The sequence below is a fragment of the Solanum verrucosum genome, unplaced genomic scaffold (genome assembly GCF_900185275.1).
Source record: "Solanum verrucosum unplaced genomic scaffold, falcon-dt-bn FXZP01000008.1, whole genome shotgun sequence".
NCBI classification, from domain to species: domain Eukaryota; kingdom Viridiplantae; phylum Streptophyta; class Magnoliopsida; order Solanales; family Solanaceae; genus Solanum; species Solanum verrucosum.
The window spans coordinates 568,074-592,281 of NW_026020195.1; the positions used below are offsets into that span (position 1 = coordinate 568,074).

General features: G+C 30.5%; 2 protein-coding genes and 1 non-coding gene across 3 annotated transcripts; 2 read left to right on the top strand and 1 right to left on the bottom strand.

Annotated features, from left to right (window-relative positions):
• The first annotated feature begins 846 nt into the window (after window positions 1-846).
• On the top strand, window positions 847-4,116 carry LOC125829640 (leucoanthocyanidin reductase-like). Its single transcript, XM_049508833.1, has 5 exons — window positions 847-1,062; window positions 1,294-1,434; window positions 2,067-2,304; window positions 3,047-3,250; window positions 3,701-4,116. The coding sequence occupies exons 1-5, from the start codon at window positions 847-849 to the stop codon at window positions 3,901-3,903; spliced, it is 1,002 nt and encodes a 333-aa protein (XP_049364790.1). The 3' UTR covers window positions 3,904-4,116.
• A 206-nt stretch (window positions 4,117-4,322) lies between these two features.
• LOC125829858 (uncharacterized) lies at window positions 4,323-12,469 on the bottom strand. The gene is made up of 14 exons (XM_049509070.1): window positions 12,078-12,469; window positions 9,966-10,056; window positions 9,765-9,849; window positions 9,382-9,451; window positions 8,789-8,858; window positions 8,207-8,276; window positions 7,470-7,515; window positions 7,137-7,386; window positions 6,848-7,053; window positions 6,666-6,740; window positions 5,473-5,533; window positions 5,308-5,388; window positions 4,990-5,069; window positions 4,323-4,779 (listed from the first exon to the last, which is right to left on the bottom strand). The coding sequence occupies exons 1-14, from the start codon at window positions 12,191-12,193 to the stop codon at window positions 4,701-4,703; spliced, it is 1,380 nt and encodes a 459-aa protein (XP_049365027.1). The 5' UTR covers window positions 12,194-12,469; the 3' UTR covers window positions 4,323-4,700.
• A 3,037-nt stretch (window positions 12,470-15,506) lies between these two features.
• On the top strand, window positions 15,507-15,580 carry TRNAI-AAU (transfer RNA isoleucine (anticodon AAU)). The gene has a single exon. It is a non-coding gene; the product is annotated as a tRNA-Ile (tRNA).
• The last annotated feature ends 8,628 nt before the right edge of the window (window positions 15,581-24,208 follow it).

The following is a 24,208-nucleotide window of genomic DNA, read 5'->3' on the forward strand; positions in this document are numbered from 1 at the left end:
CATCTACACAAGGAATGCTTTCGGGTTTGAGTCATTTGATGGAGTGGTAAATGTTCATTTTACCTGAGGTCTCAGTTCGAGCCCGGAGTCGCTTTTTGAGGAAACTCTTTACCCTCATCAAAAGTGAGACTACTTCAAATAATACACTCAAAATTCCACAGCTAATGTGACACAAGTCACATGAATATACTAGTACTTGACTATAACTCTAAAGATAATGACATATACTGTATACTAGAGTTTAAAAAATATGCATCTTTCTTTATTAAGGTAAAATAGTTGACTTATTGCTTCCACTTTCTCTTTTATTATTCTTATTATATTTGTGGGGGTCTTTTTACTTTGACCTATCAGTCAATCAACTTTTTTCTTAATAAATATAAACTATAGGGAAAAGGCTCAAATATGTTATCGAATTAGAGAAATTTTTTATTTGTCATTTGTTAAAAGTTTGGCTTATCTATGCCAATTTTGTTTGAGAAAAGGCACATCTATTCCATTGTTTGTTATCTGAAACGACACAGATGAGTCAAACTTTTAACGGATAGCATAGATAAGTTTTTTCCCCAAATTTGATGACATTTTTGAGGTTTTTTCCCAAATTTATAAAAATCTACCTACATGTCAACATTGTATTAAAAATAAATAACCCCAAAATAAAATAAAATTAGAAGGGTAGTTGAGAAAACAAAATTAGACCATTTTCTTCACATGTTATTAGTACATAGTACTTATATAATAATACCATAACCATTACATCCAAACCAATTGAAAAACCTTTAAAAGTTCTTTCTTTTTCTCTAGTTTCTTGCAATAATATATATCTTTTGAGAAAATTAAGAAAGAATGTCTTCACCATTATTAGTTTCTAATGGATCTGCCGGAAAAGGTGGCCGGATTCTGATCGTCGGAGCGACGGGATTCATCGGACAATTTATAACACAAGCAAGTCTTGATGCTAATAGAAGAACATATATTCTGATTAGATCATTTTCAGATAATTTTCATCCTAAGATCAAAATTATCAAAGAATTCGAAGATAAAGGGGCCATAATATTGCACGTAAAAATATGTTACACTCATATTCTTTGTTATTTAATTTTCACTTTTTTGAGTGGATCGAGAAATAGGAACAATAAGAAAATGCAGACTTGACTTCGAGAGTCATGATGATATTATCACAATGTCCTTAATTATCAAAATATTTTTGTTTTTCACTTCGATCAATTAACAATATTTTTTCTTTGGACTCACTCGAAAATCTTATTTTATAATGTTTTTTTTTTTTAATAGGGTGTTATAAATGACCAAAAATTCATGGAGCATATGCTAAGAAAGCATGAGATTGATATTGTAATATCAGTTGTTGGTGGTGAAAGTATACTTGATCAACTTGTCCTTGTTCAAGCCATGAAAGTTGTTGGAACTATCAAGGTAATTTTTTTCCTACTAAAATTAGGCAGGTTCGGGATCTAGAGTCAACGAGTTTAGAATGAGTTATGATCTTATATAGGTATATATATTCATTTTTTGTTACATACTTGTACTATACTTCGAGTCAAAAGTAGTGGATACAATAGAACCAGCAGAACCAATCTTAATTCATCTATGTGCAAAGACATGACATATACACTGATAGTGTAAAAGAATTGAAGAAGAAAGATGAGAACGTTTCGTAGATTTTTATTTTTTTAAAAAAAGATAAATGCAAGACCAAAGGCGGATTCAAGAACTAGGGTTTGTGACAAAGAGATATCAGAAGTGAGATTGTTGACATGATGAGTGACAAAAAATCACGTGAAAGTATGTCGGTGAATGATTTCGTCATTCAGTCAGTCTATGCAGAGTAATCGGTCCCTAAGGAACTTCCAAAAGAGTTACCATCCAATGAATACATAAAAGTGACGAAATTACTTTGACTACATAACCTTGTCGGTAGTAATTATAATCTTATTAAAGTAACAATGACAATGACATATATATGTATCGATGATATTTTTTTTTATTATCAATAAATTTTAACATGTTATAATAGATAACGTCGTGTTAATATTATTTTTTTAAAGAGATTTTTGCCATCAGAGTTTGGACATGAAGTGGACAGGTCAAATCCAGTGGAGCCAGGGCTAAATTTGTATAAACAAAAGAGAAAAATTAGAAGATTTATAGAGGAAATGAAAATACCTTATACTTATATTTGTTGCAATTCAATTGCTTCTTGGCCATATTATGACAATAAACATCCTTCTGATGTTCTTCCTCCTCTTGATCATTTCCAAATTTATGGTGATGGCAATGTCAAAGGTAAACACATTTTTCGATAATCCGTCGTTAAATAGTATTAGTGATAGATTTTGTTGTTTAGCGATAGAAAATGTCTGTAATAACTCATGTTTCTTTTTTGAAAAATGTTTGTATGTTGATATAGGTGTGTGTTTATCAGTGACAAATGACAGAGCTAGAAATTTAATGAAGAAGATTCAAAAATAAAAAAGTAAAACACACAAAGAAGTTAAATGGATTTAATATGTAACTACGGAAAATGGTCAAATGTCATTATAGTATGTGAAATTGAACAAAAATATCGCAAAATTAATAAGTTGGTAAAAATCTATCCATTTCTTAATAAACATAATGTCTCATTTCTTTTTAAACACTTTCTTTTTCTGATAAAAATATTATTTTAAAAAAACTCTTTTTCTTGTTTCTTTTCTTTTAAAATTCCTTTTATAACTAATAGATTAGCGACAATTTTTTGTTGCTTACCGATAGAAATTATCCGTAGGTTATTCATATTTCTTTTGTAGTATTTCTGTGTTGATATATGTTTTTATTAGTGACGAAGCTAATATATAAAAAAGTAAAACACTCGAAGAAAAATTCAATATATAATGTATACACATAAAGAAAAAAATTAACCTATAATGTTATTTTCCGACAAAGGATTATTAATTGACTTTCTTTGGACAAGTATAATTTCTATTGTTTTGTATTCACTAATTTCTATCTTTCAGAATTTCATTATTATTTTAAAATATAAATGCAGCTTATTTTGTGGCTGGTGCTGATATTGGAAAATTCACTATAAAAACAGCAGAAGATAATAGGACATTTAATAAATGTGTACATTTTCGACCAAAATGTAATTTCCTTAATATGAAGGAAATTGCTACTCTTTGGGAAAATAAAATTGGGAAAATATTACCAAGAGTTACAATCACTGAGGATGTCCTATTAGCTATTGCTGCAGGTATAAATATATTATTTCCGTTTCATTTTATATGACAATATTATCGCTACAAAGTCATCATCGTTAACGTGCACATGGTCTTACCATTTAATTCTTGGCACTTTGTTTTAAATATGAAAAGTGATTCAATTTCACTGGATGTAGGAAACAAAGGGCCAATGATTGAACCGTAAAATTCACAAATATCCATTTTTTTTACTTGTAATTGAAAAATAGCCACTTTTTTTTGGCTATTTTTCCAAAAAAAGTGTACAACGTATACCTCTTCGTGTAGGTCACTACTTATGCAATTTGGAGAATGAAATGATTCATTTTACGAAAATCAAAAATACTTTTTAACTATATGAAGAAAAAAAAAATAGAGTGGTTGCATCACAATTAGTGTATTTTTTAAAATCATAATTTTCAATAGATTATATTAATTTTTAATGTGTTGTCTTTAATTTGCAGAGAAAATAATCCCTAGAAGTGTAGTTGCATCTTTGACACATGAAATTTTCATAAAGGGCTGTCAAATTGGATTTTCTATTGATGGCAAAAAAGACCTTGAAGTTTGTGATTTATACCCAAATGAGTCCTTTTGCACTATGGATGAGTGTTTCAATGATTTCCTATTAAAGATGGATGAAATGCTCAAAATGTCTACTAATTAGAACTTGTTTGCAATTTGTGCTATTTCAATTCAACTATCGGCTAATCAAGAAAACCTCATAAAATTCGTCTTTATTGTATTGCTAAGTTGTGAAATTTCGTCTTTTCTAAAGTGAAGGACAACTTTTTTTTTCCTTCCTCTATTTTTCATGAGTGAACTTTTATATGCATTTTCCCTAATTTTTAATGGAATATTTGCCCTTATTTTGATGTAATATTTGTCATTTTCCTTTGTATTGATGCAAAAAAAAACCAATAATAATAAAACTCGATATCTACTGATTTTGTCATTCCTATGATTCAAAAGACTCACCGGCTATAGGACAACAAGCATAGACATCAAGTAAGAGCGCGTAGGCCACTCATTCCTCGAACGATTTATAAGATCCTATGAATTCAAAAGAATTGAACGAGGAGTTGTATGAGATAACGATCTGTAAAATGGTATGAAGGAATACATTTTCCTTCATACCAAATATTCTGTGCATATTTTCCAACTTCAGATTACAAATGGTAAAAATGTCAAATGCCATCATACATTTGATAGATCAGAGAAAATATAGACAGAACTGATATAACAATTGCTTTACAGAATCTCTTGCCAGAATTACAATAATCTTGTGGATAATATAGACAGTTCACAAGACAGACACAACTCGATTCAGACGAATACACATGAAATCAGATAAAACAATGTACTTGTGGTGACATGACTCAATAAAACCGCATTCACCATCTAACATGTTCGTCTGATCAAAGGAAAAACTCGGGGGAAACTAAGCTTCTTTGTCGATAGTAACTACACATCATTTACAAGTAAACGTTCTTCTATAAACATACGGCAGATGGGACACCTCTTGCACTTGTCACAACAGGTACTGAAAAAGAATGATCAGTTACAATAATCAGATTAGAAATGCAAGAAAGGAAATGAAACGTTATTTTTCTTTCGAATCTAGCTTGCAAGGAAAGACATGCCTTCAAAATATGGAAACTGTTTTAAACAGCATATTTATCGGATATTGTAAATCATAGAAAGAATGTAAATACGACTGCAGAAAACGAGTGGCATGAAGTCTAGGTTATACCTGCAGAGGATGTGATGCCTACAAGGAAGGAGGAGAATATTTATATGTTCCTCGAAGCAAATTCTACATAGAATTTTTTCCTGACAAAAGAATCCACATGTAAGTGGCTCAGTAGAGTTAGCAAGGACGAGAAACAATATTTACAAATACTAAGGTAACACAGGTTAATTCCTTGTTTCAAACACATCACGTATTTGTTAAACAAGAGCTAGATTTCTTATGAAGTATTTCATGATGATAAAAGATATATTTAGACAATATTCTCGTGATAATATAATGCATCAATTAGATATTAACAGTATTTTGATGTAATCTTACATTTTGAAGTCTTTCGAACTTTTCCTGTTTTGATTGTGTGATATCTGATTGCTCACAAAGTGCTGCTTGTAGTCTCCATATCTGAGATAGTAACAGTCAAGCTAACCATCTCAGTGAGAGCACTAAAGGAAACGAAGAAAGAGGCAATAAGAAAAAAGGCACGACCTCTTCAGCAAGCTTCGCTCTAGGCATTTGCTTTACAGTATCAGGTGAGAAAGTATTGTACCTAAAATAACAATCAGAGGATGCCGTGAAGATAAATCAGTGGAAGTTTAAGTAAACACTGCATGTACAACTTCGAGTAAACAAAAGTTGTATAAGCAATAAGTAATTTGTAGAATCTTTCTATTGACTAATAGTCCTGCTTTTACAGTATTTATACTTGCCCATGAATTTCAATCCATTTTCCATAGAAATATCTAATTGCTTTTGAAAGGTTAAGATTATTTTTTGTTCATCAGTAATTTTCATTCATCAAGCTCTTGTTTGATACGCGACTGTTTAGCCAAGATAAACATTCCTTGTTCCAAGAATCTGGGTTAGGAGGGTGTAGAGGTCGAGGATTCGGGTAGAAGGCCAGTAGTAAATAGTTTCGTGTCTGGTCTCTCCAGCTAGTAGGATTGGTATTATTATACTATTTCTGTATTTCTCCCTCTTAGTTCTCTACTACTACTTGTTTTTTTTTTGAGAATGGTAAAGTTGTATTCATCAGCAATGAGGGTATGCTGGCAACCAAACAAAAAAATTCCAAGGCGAAGTAGTCATGATTACAAATAGCCTAGGAAATCTACTAACTGATTTACATCATCTATACCCTCTTCTTTACACCAAAAATATAGAGTATTAATGCAGTTTTCTTTAACTTTCTGCATTGGGTTAGTAATATTCTTAAAGCACCTATTGTTTCTTTCCTTCCAAATTGACCACCATATGCAAGATGGAACTAGATTCCACCATTTTTTCTGTGTTTTACTTCCCCCTCTTCTCTACTACTACTTGTTCTCTCGTATGCTTCTAGTTTCTTATCATCCTGCTATTGTTACTGCTTATGTCTTCATAAATGTTGTGTTTTTGCTTTCTTGAGCCGAGGGTCTATTGGAAACAGCCACTCTACCTGACAAGGTAGGGGTGAGGTTTGCTTACACGCTACCCTCCCCAACTATGTTGTGTACGTTGTTGTAGTAGCAGTAAATTTGCACTAAAGCTTCTACAAAGACGCCACCCCACCCCCACCCCCACCTCCCAAACACACACACACACCCCACACACAAAAAAAGGCCATCTAAAACACGTGAACCAGATGACCCTCAAGGTACTGGACAGAAATGCAAAAACTGCAAGTATTGACAGACACTGACCCAGATGTCCCCGGATAATATAGACGAGCTTGTTCCTCTCGGCTTTCTTCATCAATTGACCACCAACCTAACAACCTGTATCAATAAGATCAACACAAAGAGACAAGCACGTGGAATGAGTAAAAACATAAACAATGCTGGGAAGGATCAGAAATTGTACAGTTTCACCTTGCTATCATTACCTTGACCCGTGACGCATGCAACTGAAAGAATCACGAATAACAGAAGACACCCTAAAATAGCTTCTAACACCACCTTCACCATCTACCAGAAGAATAACCGTCTCCACAAGTCTATAAACAGAGAATAAAAGACCAGCTCCTTGAAGTAGGAAAAGAGGAATAAACAGAACAGGAATTGGGATAAATTTAGCACTTGGTGGGGTCCCCTGTAATCAAAATGTGTTAGTTGCACATCTTAACTAATTGGAATATTGAAAGAAAAACTTCTTAGTTCTTAGAGTGTTCGTACCGCTAAGCGCATAAAAAGCAATAACTGGAAACAAATAAGAGGAATTTTCATCACATGACCACCAATGTCCTGCAAACTGCATATTCCACTATGCTGATCATCTTCATCCACAGATGCAAGAAATCCACTGTTCCAGTTAAGAGATCGCATGCTTGTTATAGAAGAGCTGGGTGTACGTAGACTTGACTGTCTGTGGATTGCAGGGTTGTACCATTTCGTGCAGATAAGAAAGGCAAAGCATTCTGCGACACTGAATGCCAAGTATGATACAGGTTTAGCAAGCAATTAAGCACAATCGCCAATCATGCAGGATAAATGGGAACTTTTTTGTACCCGTAGTTAATGAATAAATCCCACCACCCAAGAGCAGCAACATCTCCTGCAATTCACAGCAAACGAACATGAAACCATAATTTGATGAATGAATGATAAGGTAGAAAAACCAATAACGCCAGGTTAATGTATGGATCACTATGTTTCTAACAGTATTACCACGAAGAAAATATTTGTAAATTTTTGTTCTTTAAATAAAGCAGAAATAGGGAAATAATGATTTAACTCCTACACTGCAAGAAGCCACTGTCAAAATGCTATAGCTAAATTATGATACAGATGTAGAATTTCCATGTTATGGCCACCTATCGAGCACCTAAAAACAATGGTAAACAGATACTGATCCTTAATTGGAGAACAAATTGAGTTAATTTATCGCTTTAAACAGCTAGGATTTATTTCTCAATAGAGAAACACCTATAGATACAAACAGGGAAAAAAGTACCCTTGTACTGGTTACTTGATGGATGACTTGAGGCTTTAATAAACTAACAGGTCTGCAACTCTAGAAGAATAAACATTGACATAATTTGCACCAGTAGACCAAACTCTTGATCTCTTAGTAAAAGCATAATCTTTCTTTTGCTTGCCATTTCCAAAAATGTTTATTATGTTGAAGTTGCTACAGATATAAACTGATAAGAACGTACAGATATAAAATAAAATGAGAAGAAGCAAATGGAGCATTTAGCCACACGAATTCAATGACCAGTACAGAAAGAGAGTCAAATAATTACCACAAATCTTCAAAAGAGTAAATGCTGTAGCTGCTATGAAGAAGACCATAGCGATTGCAACCCAGAAGTGCTGAGACATAATGACAAGATGACTTTTAGAAACTACCAATGTGCACATATTAGCGCAAACTGCATGTACAAATCAATCACGGTTTCAAATAGCTTTCACATCAATAGGGTACAACAGAAAGCATATGAATTTAAGGCACATAACACCAGACTGCATATAGCTGAAAAAAGTATCTAAAAAGCTGGTTAAAAGATGCAATCGAACTGTTTATTCCTGATATGTAACTCCTCAACATAAACTATTTTTGAACCTTATTTTCACTGGTGAGGAGAGAGCAGTCAACCTCACAAAAGTTCCAGAATTTAAGAGTGCACTTCCTTTGAAACCCCGTAAAATAATATCTACGCTCTTTTGTTTACAGATTTATGCAAGTGAAGAAATAGGTTCCTAAGTTCGTCAATCTAAAAGGTATAATAGGCTATTAATATTAGATTCTTCCTAGTAGATGAGCAACAGGAATGACATGATTGCTAACTGTGGTTTCTTAAAATGAATGGGAGATCTTTACTTACAGGAAGGGTCTCCCATATAGCCTCATCACTCATGCTTTCTTCATCTCCAGGCATCAGCGCCCTGCACATTCTGAGCATGGGGAGAAGTTTAACAGGAATTAGATAAACATCCAAAACCAAGACTAATAATTTGCATGCTTTGAAGTACTGCAAAAAATATATGTTTGGGCATCTTATCTCATATCTCTTTATTCCAAAAAGGCATAATACATAAACACAGACACTCAAACTTGGCCTCAAATGGCAAATAAACACTCCAACTTTGAGTATGCACATCTAGAAACCTCAACTCTTCTCCACTATATCAGTTGCACATTCCAACTTAAAGAATGGTCATCTAGACACCTCCAAAATTTATGTGCCACATCAGCGTCTGGTGTCTATGAGACACACTGGGGACAAGTTGGAGTGTTTTGTTGCCAGTGAGACCAAGTTGAGGTGTCTAGATGTGCACTCCTCAAAGTTGGAGAACTTACTTGTCAACTGAGGCCAAGTTTGAGTGTGTGTTTATGTATTATGCCTCCCCAAAAATATTTCAACTGCCACCAGATGGCTTAAAAGTTCAGCATTTCTTGGCAGGAAAAGTATCTTACCTAACATTATCAACCAAGATAGCAATTTCAAGTGCAAGCAGGGGAAAGAACACAATCTTCAAACTTACAGCTGCATTATCCACAGTTCACAAATAAGTGGCTTTGCTTATATGAACTAGCATTGCATATCAAATTTAAAGAGAGAAAGAAATGATACAAGATTTAAACAGATGAAATTACGATTTTGCACAATCAAGGCACTGAAAGGTAAGCAATAGCTTAAAGGTCATAACACAAAAGGTTAAGGTAGAGTTGCAAGTCTAGTGAAACTGCCTCTAGTAACTAGACATGAGTGAACAACATTACGAATCAGTAAGAAGGCAGTAAGCAGTTGGTTATAAATGCATCAGATTATGATGTTCTAAGGAAATTTTCTTGTTTACCATAGGTGCTGTCGAGATGAATACAAAGAAGTAGTTCAAAAGCAACAAGCAGCGGTGTCGCCATGACAGCATGAAATGGTGCCCACTGTTCATGAAGGAATATGTGCTTATGTCACTATATAGCTTTTTGAAAATATACAAACAGCAATGACTGGTACATGAAACATTGAATCTAAAATCAGAAACATTAATGTGTCATACATGTCGATCATGAGGCATTGATGGAGCAGGTAATGAGAATCTACCCCTTGCTACAACCACATGAAACAACCAAAGTGGAACGAAAACAACCCTGCAAAATGAACCAATTGTGAAAACCAACTGCAATCACAAATCATACTGTTTAAGAGACTAGGGGTTTCAATGTTCTCAATTATCTTGTAAAATAAAAGGAGAAAAGAAATATATGGCAATACTTAGAAACTCAAGTCCCTGTATACTGCAAATGGTATAATTATAATGCAGAAAACATGAGTACAAAAGCTTTAGTATCCAGTGCTTATATTTCTTGGATACCTCTTTCTTTCTCTCAATACACACACATTTGCATGCTCTGGCATATTTCACTTCCAACAATTAGAATACTTATACCAGAAGGGGCAAGATACAAAATTGGAAGAAAGACAACCTTACTTTCACCACCAACATACCCAGTGTAATAACACAAATGGATTATGGGGAGGGTAGGATGTACGCAAACCTTTACCCTACCTTTGTGACGTAGAAAGGTTGTTTTCGATAGACCCTCGGCTCAAAAGAAAGGTATCCGACGCAAGATTGTAAGAAAATAACCAGCAAAATAGCAAGATACAAAACAAATGCAGAAACATATAGTAATACACACCAAAGAAAAGACACCCTGCAGTGGAATACTCCTCCATTTCAGCCATCCTGTTTTAATTTTATGTTCTGCATCTTCATTTATCATTCCATTCTATTCTCCTGGAAGATTGAGCTTAGTATCTGAATTATACTTGTACCCACTACAATCCTGTCTAATCTCCTTACCTTTATTCTTTTTGTGAAGACTAAAGGTGCCGTGCATATATTCTATCTTATTTATACTTATTCTAAAACTTATGTCACAATTTCAATTTTTGGTTGACTTTGTCGATCAATAAAATCTATCATCTGGTAAATGCATAAATCAAAGAACCTTCTATCTATATACTATTGGTTAACTCATCTATAACTAGAGTAAACAAGTGGAATTCAAGGCATATACCCAGTGTATGTGAGAAACTCCTTTATTATCTTTCCTTTATTTCACACTTGCGAAAGTTTCATTTGTACACATCATGTATGAAACTTATATAATTCATACGAATTCCTTTCTTCTCAAGTACCCACCAATAAAATTCTCGTGAAACTTACATATTATTTTCCGAGTCAATGAATATCATGTGAATCCTTCTTTTTGTCCCTAAAGTTTTTCAATAATTTTCTTAGCAAAGATATTCTTCTGTGTTAAATCTACCTTCACAAATTCAAACAGAATCTACATATAGTAAAGAATGAACTCCAACGAGCAAGGAGCCAATTTGTCAGTAAGACTTAAACCAATCTTCCTCTCACTCATGCTGTTTTCACACAGTCTAACAAAACACTCGGAATTCCCCGAAAACCGAAACAATTTTCAGAAATGTCTAGGTGGTAATACACCTCTTCATACATGAATGACTAACAGTTTTAGGGTAAGCACATTACCCAAAATCCTAAAGTTTCCACCTTTTTCAACAACAATCCAATTAACTATTTTAGGGTACACACATCATCAAAAATCATAAAGTTTCCACCTTTTTCAAGCTCAACAACAATCCTATTAACAATATTAGGGTAATCACATCATCCAAAATCCTAAAGTTTCCACCTTTTTCAAGCTCAACAACAACCCTATTAACAATTCTATGGTAACCACATCATCCAAAATCCTAAAGTTTCAAACCTTTTTCAAGCTCAACAAGAATCCTATTAACAATTGAAGGGTAACCACATCATCCAAAATCTTAAAGTTTCCACCTTTTTCAAGCTCAACAATGACCAAAAAGGCAGCATTCCAGTTTTAATTTCCAATCATGCTTCCAAGTTACAAACTAGAACATCATAGGTACAAAGTACTAACTAAGAAGACTAATCTCAACAAAGATGTCATTTTGAGAAATTCAAACAGAAAAGACCTTCACTTTATCCACATATTGTTACCATATATGCTCATTTACTGTTAAAAACTTCCTCAATCAGATACAAAAAAAACCCAAAAAATCACAAATTCTGGAAAAAAAAATCCCAAAATGAAAGTAAAGAAACACAAACCACCAAGAATAATGAAGGGCTCGATCAAGCTTGAGAACAAGAAGCAGAGTGAAACAAAACAGCAATCCATGAGCTACCACTGCTTGTAAAGACTTCAAAATTTTCCTTCCACCCATCACTTCACCCAAAAAAAAGCACCCAAGTTTCAATCTTTTTCACCAATCAAGAAAACCCCACATCGAAATTGACAAAAATAAGATGTGGGTGTCAAAGATAAAGCAGAATATCAAGAAAAAAAATGGTGGGTGTTGAAGAAAAAGCAAAAAAGGTGGAGTCTTTGGAAGTTTTAACAAGAAAAGAAACACAGAAAAGCAACGTTAATTGCAAGAACTTATTACAGAATTGGATTTTAAGGCAAAACGCCAGTTTTGTTGTCTTTATTATTGTCACACCGAAACGATTTGTAACAAATTCATAGAAGTTCAAATGATGTTCTTTGAGAGATGTGGAATAATTGGGACATAATTTTAACAATTAAAATTAAATATTGTAAATTGTTGAGGAAAAAAAACATAAGAAAAAAAAAATTGCATTTGGTACTAAAGAATATACTTTTGTAAGTTGTGGGATAGCGGAACATGACTGTTTCTTTCTTAATTAGATGTTTTCTTAATCAAAAGTTCAGATCCATAAGAATAAATGTTCATTATTTGATTAGTTACGTGAATTACTTTTTATTAAAAAAGAAAAATATATACTTGATGACTGGTAATGTAAGTAAATTTAAGAGTATTTTCTCGAAGGATGTCGTCAAACTCTCACTTCTGATTTACGTAAGTGATTTTGTAAGTCATCACATAGATATTCTATGTAAATATCTTTGGGATGTATAAAAGAGGACTTTTCTAATCGGTGATAAGTTATGCTTGTTTAATTCGGTTATTTTTGGCTCGATTCGATGACTTTTCTAATCGGTGAAAAGTTATGCTTGTTTCATTTGATTATTTTTTGCTCAACTCGATTTTTCATAACATTTATTGTGCTTAATACGGCTTGTTTGATAACGATTATTATGGGCTCGACTCAACTTGTTTAATAACGATTATTTTTTTGCTCGATTTAGCTTTTTTCGTAACGGTTATATTTTGCTCGACTCGATTTGTTTAATAACGATTATTTTTTGCTTCATTCATCTAGTTTCATATTTGATTACTTTTGGCTTGATTCAATTTATTTTGTAACAATTGTTTTTGCTTGATTCAACTTTTTTAAATAACATATATTATAGGCTCGACTCAGCTTGCTTAATAACAATTATTTTTGCCGCGAAATAACTTGTCAACAACTATTACTTTTTGCTTGATTCACCTTGTTTAACAACAATTATTTTTTATTCGACTCGACTTATTTAATAACGATTAATTTTTACTCGATTCAACTTATTTCATAACAATTATGTTTTGCACGACTCGCATGATTTAATAACAGTTATTTTTGGCTCGACTCAATTTGTTTAATAACGATGATTCCTCGCTTGATACAACTTGTTTAATAATGATTATATATAGTTTGCTCGACTCAACTTGTTTGATAACGATTATTTTATGTTCGAAACATCTTGTTTAATAACACAGTTATTTTTAGCTCGATTCAACTTGTTTAATAACAATTATTTTTTACTCAACTCAACCTATTTAATAACGATTACTTTTGACTCGACTCGAATGACAATTTCGAAAATCCATTACAAATATTCTTTTTGTTATATAACTCAAATGTGGTGGGTGCGTATCTCACAACATTGTCATTTGACTTTTTTAGGAAAATGATGTTTTCCTATATAGTCGAGGGATTTAAGGTGGGGATACATAGGTTAATTTTGGTCCCAATTATTAAAAGTTAAGTTATAAATATCCTTTAAATCTTGGGTGTCCCACACACTATTATTAATTTGATGATACATAAATTAGCTTTCGTTAAAAAATATAATAGAGTGGTAAGTATTTTTCTATAATCTAGAGTCTAAATTTTTTATATGAAAGCATTTTAATGAAAAATGATTTATATTTCAAAACTAATTTTTTTTCTATTCGAATAAGAATTAATCAAATTTAAGTGAAAACTAAATAACGGTTAGAGAAAAAGAAAAAAAGACGTACACGCAACTTTCTTATGATAAGTGCAAAGGAATTAATGTTTGTTATAATGACCCCACCATTTAATATCTTAGATATTTATATTGAATAATAATAAATTTGGATATATATTATTGACTTGATAATATTTTGGTCTTATGAGTACATTATTTATTTCTCCCAAGATCTTGTGTCTTATCTTGACGTAATAATTTTAAAATTGCGTGATATTTTTTAATATATTCATTCTGTTTTAAAATAAGTGTTTTTATCTTTGAGAGACAATTTTAATTTAACTATTAAAAGATAATTAATAAAACTATAAGTTGCAACTCTTTTAATGGTAATATAATAAAATATATTTTAAAATATTAGTCAAAAGGCTGAGGAAATTCTTGAATATAATAGAGTATTTTTTTAAAAAAAACAAATTTTTTATTTTTTATTTCTTTTGTTTTAATTTGTTTGTTTGATTTTATCTTGACGCGAAACTTAAAAATTAAAGAAGACTTTTAAATCTTGTAATTTTAAACTAAAATATGAATATACCAAAATATCTTTTAATATTATAATCTTAAACATGTCACGTAGAAAAATGAAATTTATCAAAAAAGTATTTTTCTTTTAAAAATGTGATAAAAAGAAAATAGGAAAATAAATAAAATGAGGGGTATATATTTTTTATTATTGTATATTTTTAAGATTATCACATCATAGGTCCCACGATGTTACTTGATATCCTTATCCTTAGCCCATATCGACAAGAGAGAAAAGATAAAGAGAAGATATTAAAGAGAAAAAAAAAACAATTTTCTTTATGATAATTGGTTTTATAAGACGTGAAAATAAACTTATTCGTAATGCCACTCTTTTTCATAGTAATAAATATACAATGCCACTCTCTTTCTTAACATTTCCATATATATAAAAATATTGGTGTGATTTGGACCCTTCATTATTATTCTTTTCCTATCAATATCATATTCCCTCCGTTTACTTTTAATTGTCATTATTTTCTTTTTTAGAGTCAAACTATAAGAGCTTTGACTAATATTTTACGATATTTTTTTCATCATATTGATATGCTAAAAATTGCAATTTATAATACTTTTTATATAGTTTTGAATATCTAAAGTTTTTGTTTAAAATATCGAATTAATCTAATCTAATTTAACATTGAAAATTAGTCAAATTGACTTTCAAAAAACGCAACATGACAAAAAAAATGGACGGATTGAATATTTTTTTTCATGTAGGACCCTTCATTTATTCTCGTCCAAACAATATTCTAAACAAAGCCTAGTAAACAACGAAATACATATTTATATGATAACATGGACATTTAACAATAAATGGCCCATTAGCTCAGTTGGTTAGAGCGTCGTGCTAATAACGCGAAGGTCGCAGGTTCGAGACCTGCATGGGCCACAAAAAATATTTTTTTTCTCAGTTGTATTAAAAATATATTTCACGAAGATTAAATATAATGAGAATTGTCTTTTTTTTTTCTTTTCATTTTCTCCCATCGTGTACGTATTTGATAGTGTCAATCTACGATGATGTGTTGTGTAACGTTCATCGCAGATTAATTAAATTCTCATACTATACTTATCGAATTTTCGCTAAAAAGACATTTTTGTAGTGTTATATAAGTCCAGCCCAATATCTCTACTCTGGAATACACAATTGGTCTTGTCTTTTAAGCCCATGGGCCTGAAAATGAAGACTAGAAAAAGGCCTAATTGATCTTATCTTTCAAGCCCATGGGCCTGAAAATGAAGACAAGAAAAAGGCCTAATTGATCTTGTCTTTCAAGCCCATGGGCCTGAAAATGAAAATAACAAAAGGCCTGCAATGTAGGGAATTTGTAAATTGGCACCATTGTAAATTTGAAGAGACTTAAAGAGTTGCTAGAAAGTTAACAAAATCCTATGTAGCTTGTGACTAATGGTGTCAAATGATCGAGTTGGACGAAATTTGGATGGGTTAAAGCTAAACGGACTCTCGATTGATGGATTAGGTATTTTCCTAGAAACTATAAGATTTTTCTTACTTATTTTCTGTATTTGTGATGAGTAAACAAAAAATATTAATCCAAGAATATTTATATATACTTTAGATAAACACAACGAAGATAGAGTTGAGATGAGTGGGGGTAATGAGGTGGGATTGGGAAAGGTGAGGAGGTGCGAGGGGGTGGGAGTGGGAGTAGGGGTGTTATTGTGGCGGTAATAGGGGAAGATAATCGACATTAACTGTCATTTATGTAATTTATTTTTCTGATTACCTCCATAAGGGAAGTCATGCTCGTTATTTTGATTTTTTTTAAAGAAAATATTTTAGATAACTTCTCCAACACACCATTTTTTAATAGACGAGGAGTCTAATATTGGATGCATGCACCAATTAATTAACATATCAAACTTCAACTAGAAGTTTCATAAAACTTCTAATTAAATCTTGAATTATTTTTCTTTCAAGTTTTTCGCTCAATGTTTGATGTTTATATTAAATCGTTCATATTTTAATTAAATTTGGATTCGCACGTTACAATGCCCATATTTAAAGGATTTCTTCTTTATTCCTCGGGGCTCGAACCTTAGACTTCTGAGTAAGAATGAAAGAATCTCAATCATCCACCACAACACATACTGATTCAATCATAAATTCTAATATTAAAGGGAAAACAGAAATGCAACGCATGCAAATACTTAAAAGAATTCTTGCCTTATACGCAAGAGATCTTTGCAAGTGGTAATAATAACTATAAAATAAACACATAAAATAATTAATATTATATTTTAGCAAGTACTTGAACAATAATAATCATGATAACTGCAGGTGGAACCATATGATGAACCAAAAATAGAAACAAAGAGCAATTTTATTTTATTTTTAAAATAATATCATGACCAAATTATAGAGTAGACAAACCCTATGGCTAAGCTTAAACATAGAAAAAAAATGTCATAGACCTAAGTTTTAATGTGTTTTATTTTACTGCAAATAAAGCCACTTTAATTCATTGAAATTTAATAAAAGTGTACATTTTAATTTTTCCATAGGGTGTTGAGGTATATGATTAACCAAGACTCCACTTTCGGCTACACTATGCAATGGACAATTTGAAAGCATGTTTTGAAAATGACTTGACAAAAAAGTATATTGGGTTCTTTTTCACAATCTCATTTTACACTGTCAGAGTTATGGTAGGATGAATATAATCTTTACGTTTAACTAGAAGTTTCATATTTGATTTCTAGGTATGAAAAATCATGATAGAAAATACTTTTTTTTAACGAACTTTACGTAGTGTGAATTCAGATTAATTAGGTCTTCAATATAGATATTGTAATTGAGCGTTGGAAGAAAAGAAGAAACAAACCTCAATTTCCTTGTAACTCTTATCATATTTGACTCAAATAAGGATGAGTTGAATGTGCTACCTTTGACTACGGATTCAAGATTTAAATTTTATGGATATAATTTTTTTTTAAATTCAATATTAAATCTATTATGTTTATAATACTATGAGTTCAAATTTACTATTTATTACAATTTAAAGATATTTTTATACATAGATTTATCTTATGCATCAAAAGTATTGCTGGATTTTGGTGAATCCACGACTATATAGCCATAACTTTATATCTTAGATTCACCTCTAGTTTCATAATAGTTGTTTTCCTATTACAATTCTGTTTTTCTTATTAGAGCTTGAAATCGATAATGTAAACGAACTCACATTGACATAATTATGGAGGAAATCATGCTTTGATTTTTAAGCCTTGGATTATGACAATCCTAGTGCTAAATCTTATTATATTGCTTAAGTCAAACTTTGGCGCAGACTGATTTTTTGTAGGAAAAAAGTTAGTGTTTAATCAAATTTATAATTCTAATGGGAAGTCCTTTAAATCAAATGATTAACTCTAATTCTAGGAAGATAATTATATATATGTTGATTATCATATACTATACAATTTAGACAACTCCCTATCATTTGCCTATATTTTTCTCCTATTTTCTTCTTGAATTTGAGTTAGTCTTTTTTATTTATGTTACTTCACTTATTATGTATATACTTTTAAAAAAATTTAAGGTACTTAAATGTAATCATCCTTCTGCTCGTGATGTGGACAAAACTAACACCACCACTATGTGGTCCATTAATTTATATTATTAAAATGTATCATCAACCTAAAAAAAATCAATTTTATAAAGAAATCGATCCAAATATATCGAAATCGGTATGTAAGATTCGTTTCTTGTAATTACTAGTTTAATTCCACGGACATCTATAAAATACATAAAATATGTTATATATATATATATAAGAAGAAGTAATTGTTAGATGAGTGACGTATTTTATAATTGTGTTAGTCTACACCCAAAATAAATAATATTACTAGCGAATTAAATTGTCACATAATATGTATAGCAACATGTACGTAATGCATGCCTCTATATTAACACATGTACGTAGTTTTTTTTTTTTTAAGATCAAACTAATCTTGGACAAGATTAAACAATATTATATATATATATATATATTGATTTGTGTCTTTGATTCGTGTCTTTTAATTCATGTCAATTCAATTGAACCTGTCTATTTATCGCCCTCGTATACATTCCAATAAATGATTTGTCCTAATATGTATATGTACTCCTGGTGCTCTCTAAAGGACTATATTTTATGTCATACCACATATGATTAGAGTTCTTATAATTTATCCTTAACCATAATTGGACCTAATTAATTAAGTGGCATTACAAAATTTTACTTTATTAGTTAGGTTTAGTGGCAAATCTTGAGTTAACAAGCTTCTCTATTGGAGTACTTTCCCATTATTTATAGATTTGGATTCTTCCTTTGGTTGATTTGGGATTTGTATTTTTTCATAAAAAGCCATTGAAAATATAATAAAATAAGTAAATAAAATATAATAAAAATATTTTTGACACGACTGATTAAGCATAACTTTTCACATTTAATGGTTATTTAAGTTGAAACTGAAAGTGCCTTTTAGAAAATTTGTTACGTAGCAAATTACTTTTCATTAAAATAATAGTGGGGGACAATAAGTAAGTTCATAATGCTAAAAAAAATAATTAATTATTTAATTATTTATTTTGCTTTATGATCTGTCTTATTAGTTATGTTTAATGTTTTAATAATATAGATCTTCATGCTCAGTGGGGGACCTTGGAAACATTTTATAGCCCTCTAATTAAATTAATGCTAATTTGTATTTATATATATATATATATATATATATATATATATATATATCTTGCAAGATCTAATCAATCTCTTAATAGGAATATTTTAAAAGAGAAACACAAGTAGTAAAATTAATAATATGGATTAAAATTTGTCTGTTAAACTTCATGTAATAAGGCTTCTATTACATATCGACTAGCGTTGTATATATTTTACGAAAATCTTGACATTAATTCCTTTCTTATTTTAATATATGAGATTCGTTTAGAATATCACGTAGATCTCTTCTCTAAAATTTTATTAGTCTCTTAATCTTTATTTGTGATCTGTCTTCATTGGTCCGCCCTCCAATCACAACTCATAAGGGTCACAATTAAGCTCTCTCATCATAAAAGGAATATTTAATTGACTATTTTTCTTTCCTCTTGAAGAAGATTTTAGACTTTTTCACATGGAAAGTACTTTAATTTGTTTGAATATATATGAAAATACATCTTGCTAAAAAAATAGTATAAATAAATAAATTAACAAACAAAAATAAACTTTAGTGTAATTAATCTCAGCATGTGCAAACCACCTGAAATTTGAAAAAACAATAATGTATGTAATGTGAAATAAGCATGCGGCTAATTTTATTTTAATTTTTAATTTTTCCTTTTGGCAAATACAATGTCATAGGGGCAATATATTCTTTTTGAATAAAATTAATTAGTTGATAAAGTTCTTGTAGTATTTGAATCGTAAAGCTTACAAGATTTACATTTTTCTTTTTGCAAAACCAAATCTACAGCATTATGACTCATGCATGTAATAGGTCATCAAAAATCCTCACGAAACAGATTAACTCCTTTTATTCACGATAAAAAAATCTATTTATTTTATGCAAAAAATTAACCATAACCCTAGTTGTACCTAAGTTTTTAATACGTGTTTTCCAACATTTATATAAAGTATATATATATTTATAAACATGTTAGAATTAAGAGTTAGACTAATTAAAGCCAAAAGTTATTTTTTTCCAACTTACTTTAAGACAAATATAAAATGATTTTAATTTCTGCCTTTGTTCAAACTCTACATAAAGTTTTTTTTTTCTTTTTAAAAAAAAAACATTGTAATTAGCCAAACTGTGAAAAGGTGATCAAACAGCACTACTAATAATTAGTATAATTAACCAAAACATGTGGAGTTGGTTTCTCAATACTACATAATTAGTATTAATTAAGCACTTGCTGTTTAAGAGGAATTAAACGTCATGACAGCATGAGACTGATGTCATAATTATTAATCCCCACAAATAAAGCAATATAATTTATTTTACTTTTTTCTAAATTTTATTGTTTGCTAGTGCTACTAGCTATCATCAAATCTTTGAATTAGGAAATACGTAAATTAAAAATAAAATAAAATAAAAGTACAAGAAAAAAAAGGTACCTAAGCTAAAAAGGTTAAAACAATGGGGACCAAAGTAGCCATGCGTGTGACCACCATGTATATGGTTCCTAAAAATTCTCATCCCATCACATTACTAAAGAAAAGACTCAATTTTACGCCATCGTCAGAAAATTATACTATATATAAATATGACTGTCGATAAAACAAGCTAGTATCATATTTGAAAATTAGTTAACGTAAAGTAATAGCTTTTGTACCATATCAAAAAAGGATTCTTTTGTATTTGCTTATAGACAATATTTAGATTAATTCAAGGATCAAGAAATATTGAACAAATATTTATTTACATGCAAGAACTTGATTCAACTCCCTCAACTTCCCTCACAAAACAAAAAGTCAATCAAGGTATGTTTGGTATGAAAGAAAATATTTTTTATTTTAATTTCCTTTTATATTTAGTGTCTCTTTGAGAACCTCCTATATGCCACTAGGGGTGGAGCTATTCTTGTCTAAAGGGCATCAACTGACCTTATGTCTTTTCGTAAAAAAAAAAATACATTGTATAGATCGATTTAAAAAATTCAACATATATACACTATATTATCATTTCTTTGGACTTCTTAACATGTTTACTTCATTATATTTTGAATGCTTTTAGTGAAAATTCTAACCTTGCGACTACATGCCATCTTCCCACCCCAATCCCCACTCACGACAGTTATTTGTCACATTAAACTTTTTTAATATTATTTTCTATTTATTTATCAAACATCAAAAATACGAAAGCAAGAAAGATTACTTCTTCAGGCTAAATACAACAACAAACTCAATGTAATTCAACATGTAAAATCTAAAAAAGTCAGAGCACTACGCAAATCTTATTCCTACCTCGTATTCCAGATAAACCCTAAAGCATATATACGAGGGCAGTGACAAATCTGTGCATAGAGTGACCTGACAATGGTGTAAAGAAGAATAAGGTCAATTAATATCCGTACTAAAAATAGACTAGGAAAGAGCACTAACAAGAGACATTGGAAATCAACATGTTTTTTTTTTTTACTTCTTCTTCTTCATGTGCATAGTGTTTTTATTCCTACTCTTAATGTTTGTTCATAGGGTCTTATTCCTACATAAAGTGTTTGTTCAAATTTGTCACACATAACATTTAACCTAAGTACCTAACTAACCTTTATTTTTATGGAAACTTTAGTAACCCTTGGACAATATATATATAGGAGATTCTCTCAATTACTCAATTTGATTACGGAAAAAAAGTTACATATCCATATCCATGTATTATTTAAAATGACGCTATGTTGTGTCTGTACTGACGTGACTTGCAAATAACATCAACATTATAGGCGCAATTCTTATGGACAAGATTATGTTCAATTACTAGATATTCATGTTGCGTCTTTACTGATGTGGCCTGTAAATAACGTTAACGTTGTATAACTATATATGCGTTAGGGTCACCTTGACCGCTTCAGAGTCTTATGCGCAACTCTTCTAGAGAAGATTATATATGTTCAACTTTTTTATTTTCTAAAATTATGAATAAAGCTCTAATTTTATTATTCCAAGATATTATAGGGGTTGATGATATTTGTATTAACTTTACTCAGCCAAAATTTCTTATGGACTGTGTAATTAGTCAGATCATGTTGGTCAAGACATATCAGGAGGAGTTAAAAGCAGTTTTTTTTTTCTCCTCATTTTACTCTTAGTCAGTCATTTTCTTTTTGTATAGTAGTATTATAATCATTTCTGAAAAACAGCTTTGGAGCTTTATGCATATTTGACTAAACTAAAGAGACTTTTAGGAACAAAAAAAGAAGAAAAACAACAATATCGATCGGTGTAATTCTATAAGTGGGGTCTGAAAAGAGTGATGTGTATGCAGATCTTGTCTTTACCTCAAATAAGTAGAAATATTATTTTCGAAAGACCCTCGATTTTAACAAACTAGAAAGCCATGATCTATTGATCACTAGGTATATATTATATCACATTGTCACATTTGAAAACATCAATCATTTTCAGCAATATTTTGGTCTTTTGGGGAACTAATTAAGTAAAATATAAGCAAGAAGTTTTTATTTCTTTGTTTCTAGCATTAGCTAATAATTGTTCTTCACATAATGTTGTTTTAGTTTCATCAATGACTTTATTCATGTTGGAGTTCTTATTAATCTGAATTCATATCATATAAGATGGGAAAGCGAGGAGGTCATAAGCGTCTACGCAATACAAATTTAAATTAATCAATGCCTCAATATGAATTCTAGAAAAAACTGTTCGCACCTGCGAACATATTATTTTCTCCCAATTTTACTTATCAGATTACACTGGTATATATGTTGTTGTTACTGTATTCAATCCATCTAAAGTGTTGATCTTCCCATTTATCAAGAAAACACAAAAAGAAAATTTTGCTTAATTAATACCCTAGGAAAAACTGTTGGTGGAATTAGATGATATAAATAATTGAGGATTAAGTTAATTAATTAATCTTTTGAATATTAGAAACCCAAGCATAATGCAACATGATGTCAGTGTAGAATCACACCAAACCTCACAAAGTTAATAGAGACAACATTTTAGAACTTACAACTTATGTCAGCAACAACTTGACAATTTAAATATTTCATAATTAAATTATAAATAATTAAGTTTGTGGTAGCCTAATATAGTACTATTGCTTTAACTATAGTGGAAAATCTGTTGCTAATTCCCAACCAATAGATTAGAGAAAAAAAAAAGTATCCTTGAGTTAATTTAAAAGTTTGGTAAATATTAAAAGTGCTTATAAATAAAATTAATTAAAAATAATAAATTAATCACTTTTAACTTATGATGTTATAATTTATAATTATTCATATTTAGTGGGAGGTGAACCAATATACAAATTTCTTGGCAAATGAAGGGCATAAATACGAGGAAGAACGATCGAAAATATAATTATCTTTTGCTTCGACATTAATCTAGTAAGTATAACTCAAAGAAATTAAGTTCTTTCTCCTCTTTGATAATTTTAAGTAATTTATTTAGTTTTTTTTTCACTAGACAAAAGAAAAAAAGATAAAAATATTTATCAACACCTTTTCATAATCAATTTTAACACTCTATCGAACCATTCCTTCTATTTCAATTTATACATGATAGTTGAAATTTTGAGATTCAAATTAATTTTTAATAGTGAACTCAGACCTAAAACTTCAAACTTTTTGAAATAAATTTATATATATATATATATATATATATATATATATATATATATCTATAAATGAAAATTACGTAAAAAGTATTATAAGTCACAATACTTAACTAAAAAACATATAAAAAAGTTTCAATTCAAGAAAACTTGACTGACTCTCGAAATTTCAACCGTACCACATAAATCAAAATGGAAAAAGTTAATCAATTATGAAAAG

Coding starts and splice junctions, on each gene's coding strand:
- LOC125829640 (XM_049508833.1), top strand. CDS start 847: ATGTCTTCACCATTATTAGTTTCTAATGGATCTGCCGGAAAAGGTGGC. Junction 1,063..1,293: donor AAGGGGCCATAATATTGCAC/GTAAAAATATGT, acceptor TTTTTTTAATAG/GGTGTTATAAATGACCAAAA. Junction 3,251..3,700: donor CCTATTAGCTATTGCTGCAG/GTATAAATATAT, acceptor TTTAATTTGCAG/AGAAAATAATCCCTAGAAGT.
- LOC125829858 (XM_049509070.1), bottom strand. CDS start 12,193: ATGGGTGGAAGGAAAATTTTGAAGTCTTTACAAGCAGTGGTAGCTCAT. Junction 9,452..9,764: donor TCATCTCGACAGCACCTATG/GTAAACAAGAAA, acceptor TGGATAATGCAG/CTGTAAGTTTGAAGATTGTG. Junction 6,741..6,847: donor TGCATGCGTCACGGGTCAAG/GTAATGATAGCA, acceptor TTATTGATACAG/GTTGTTAGGTTGGTGGTCAA.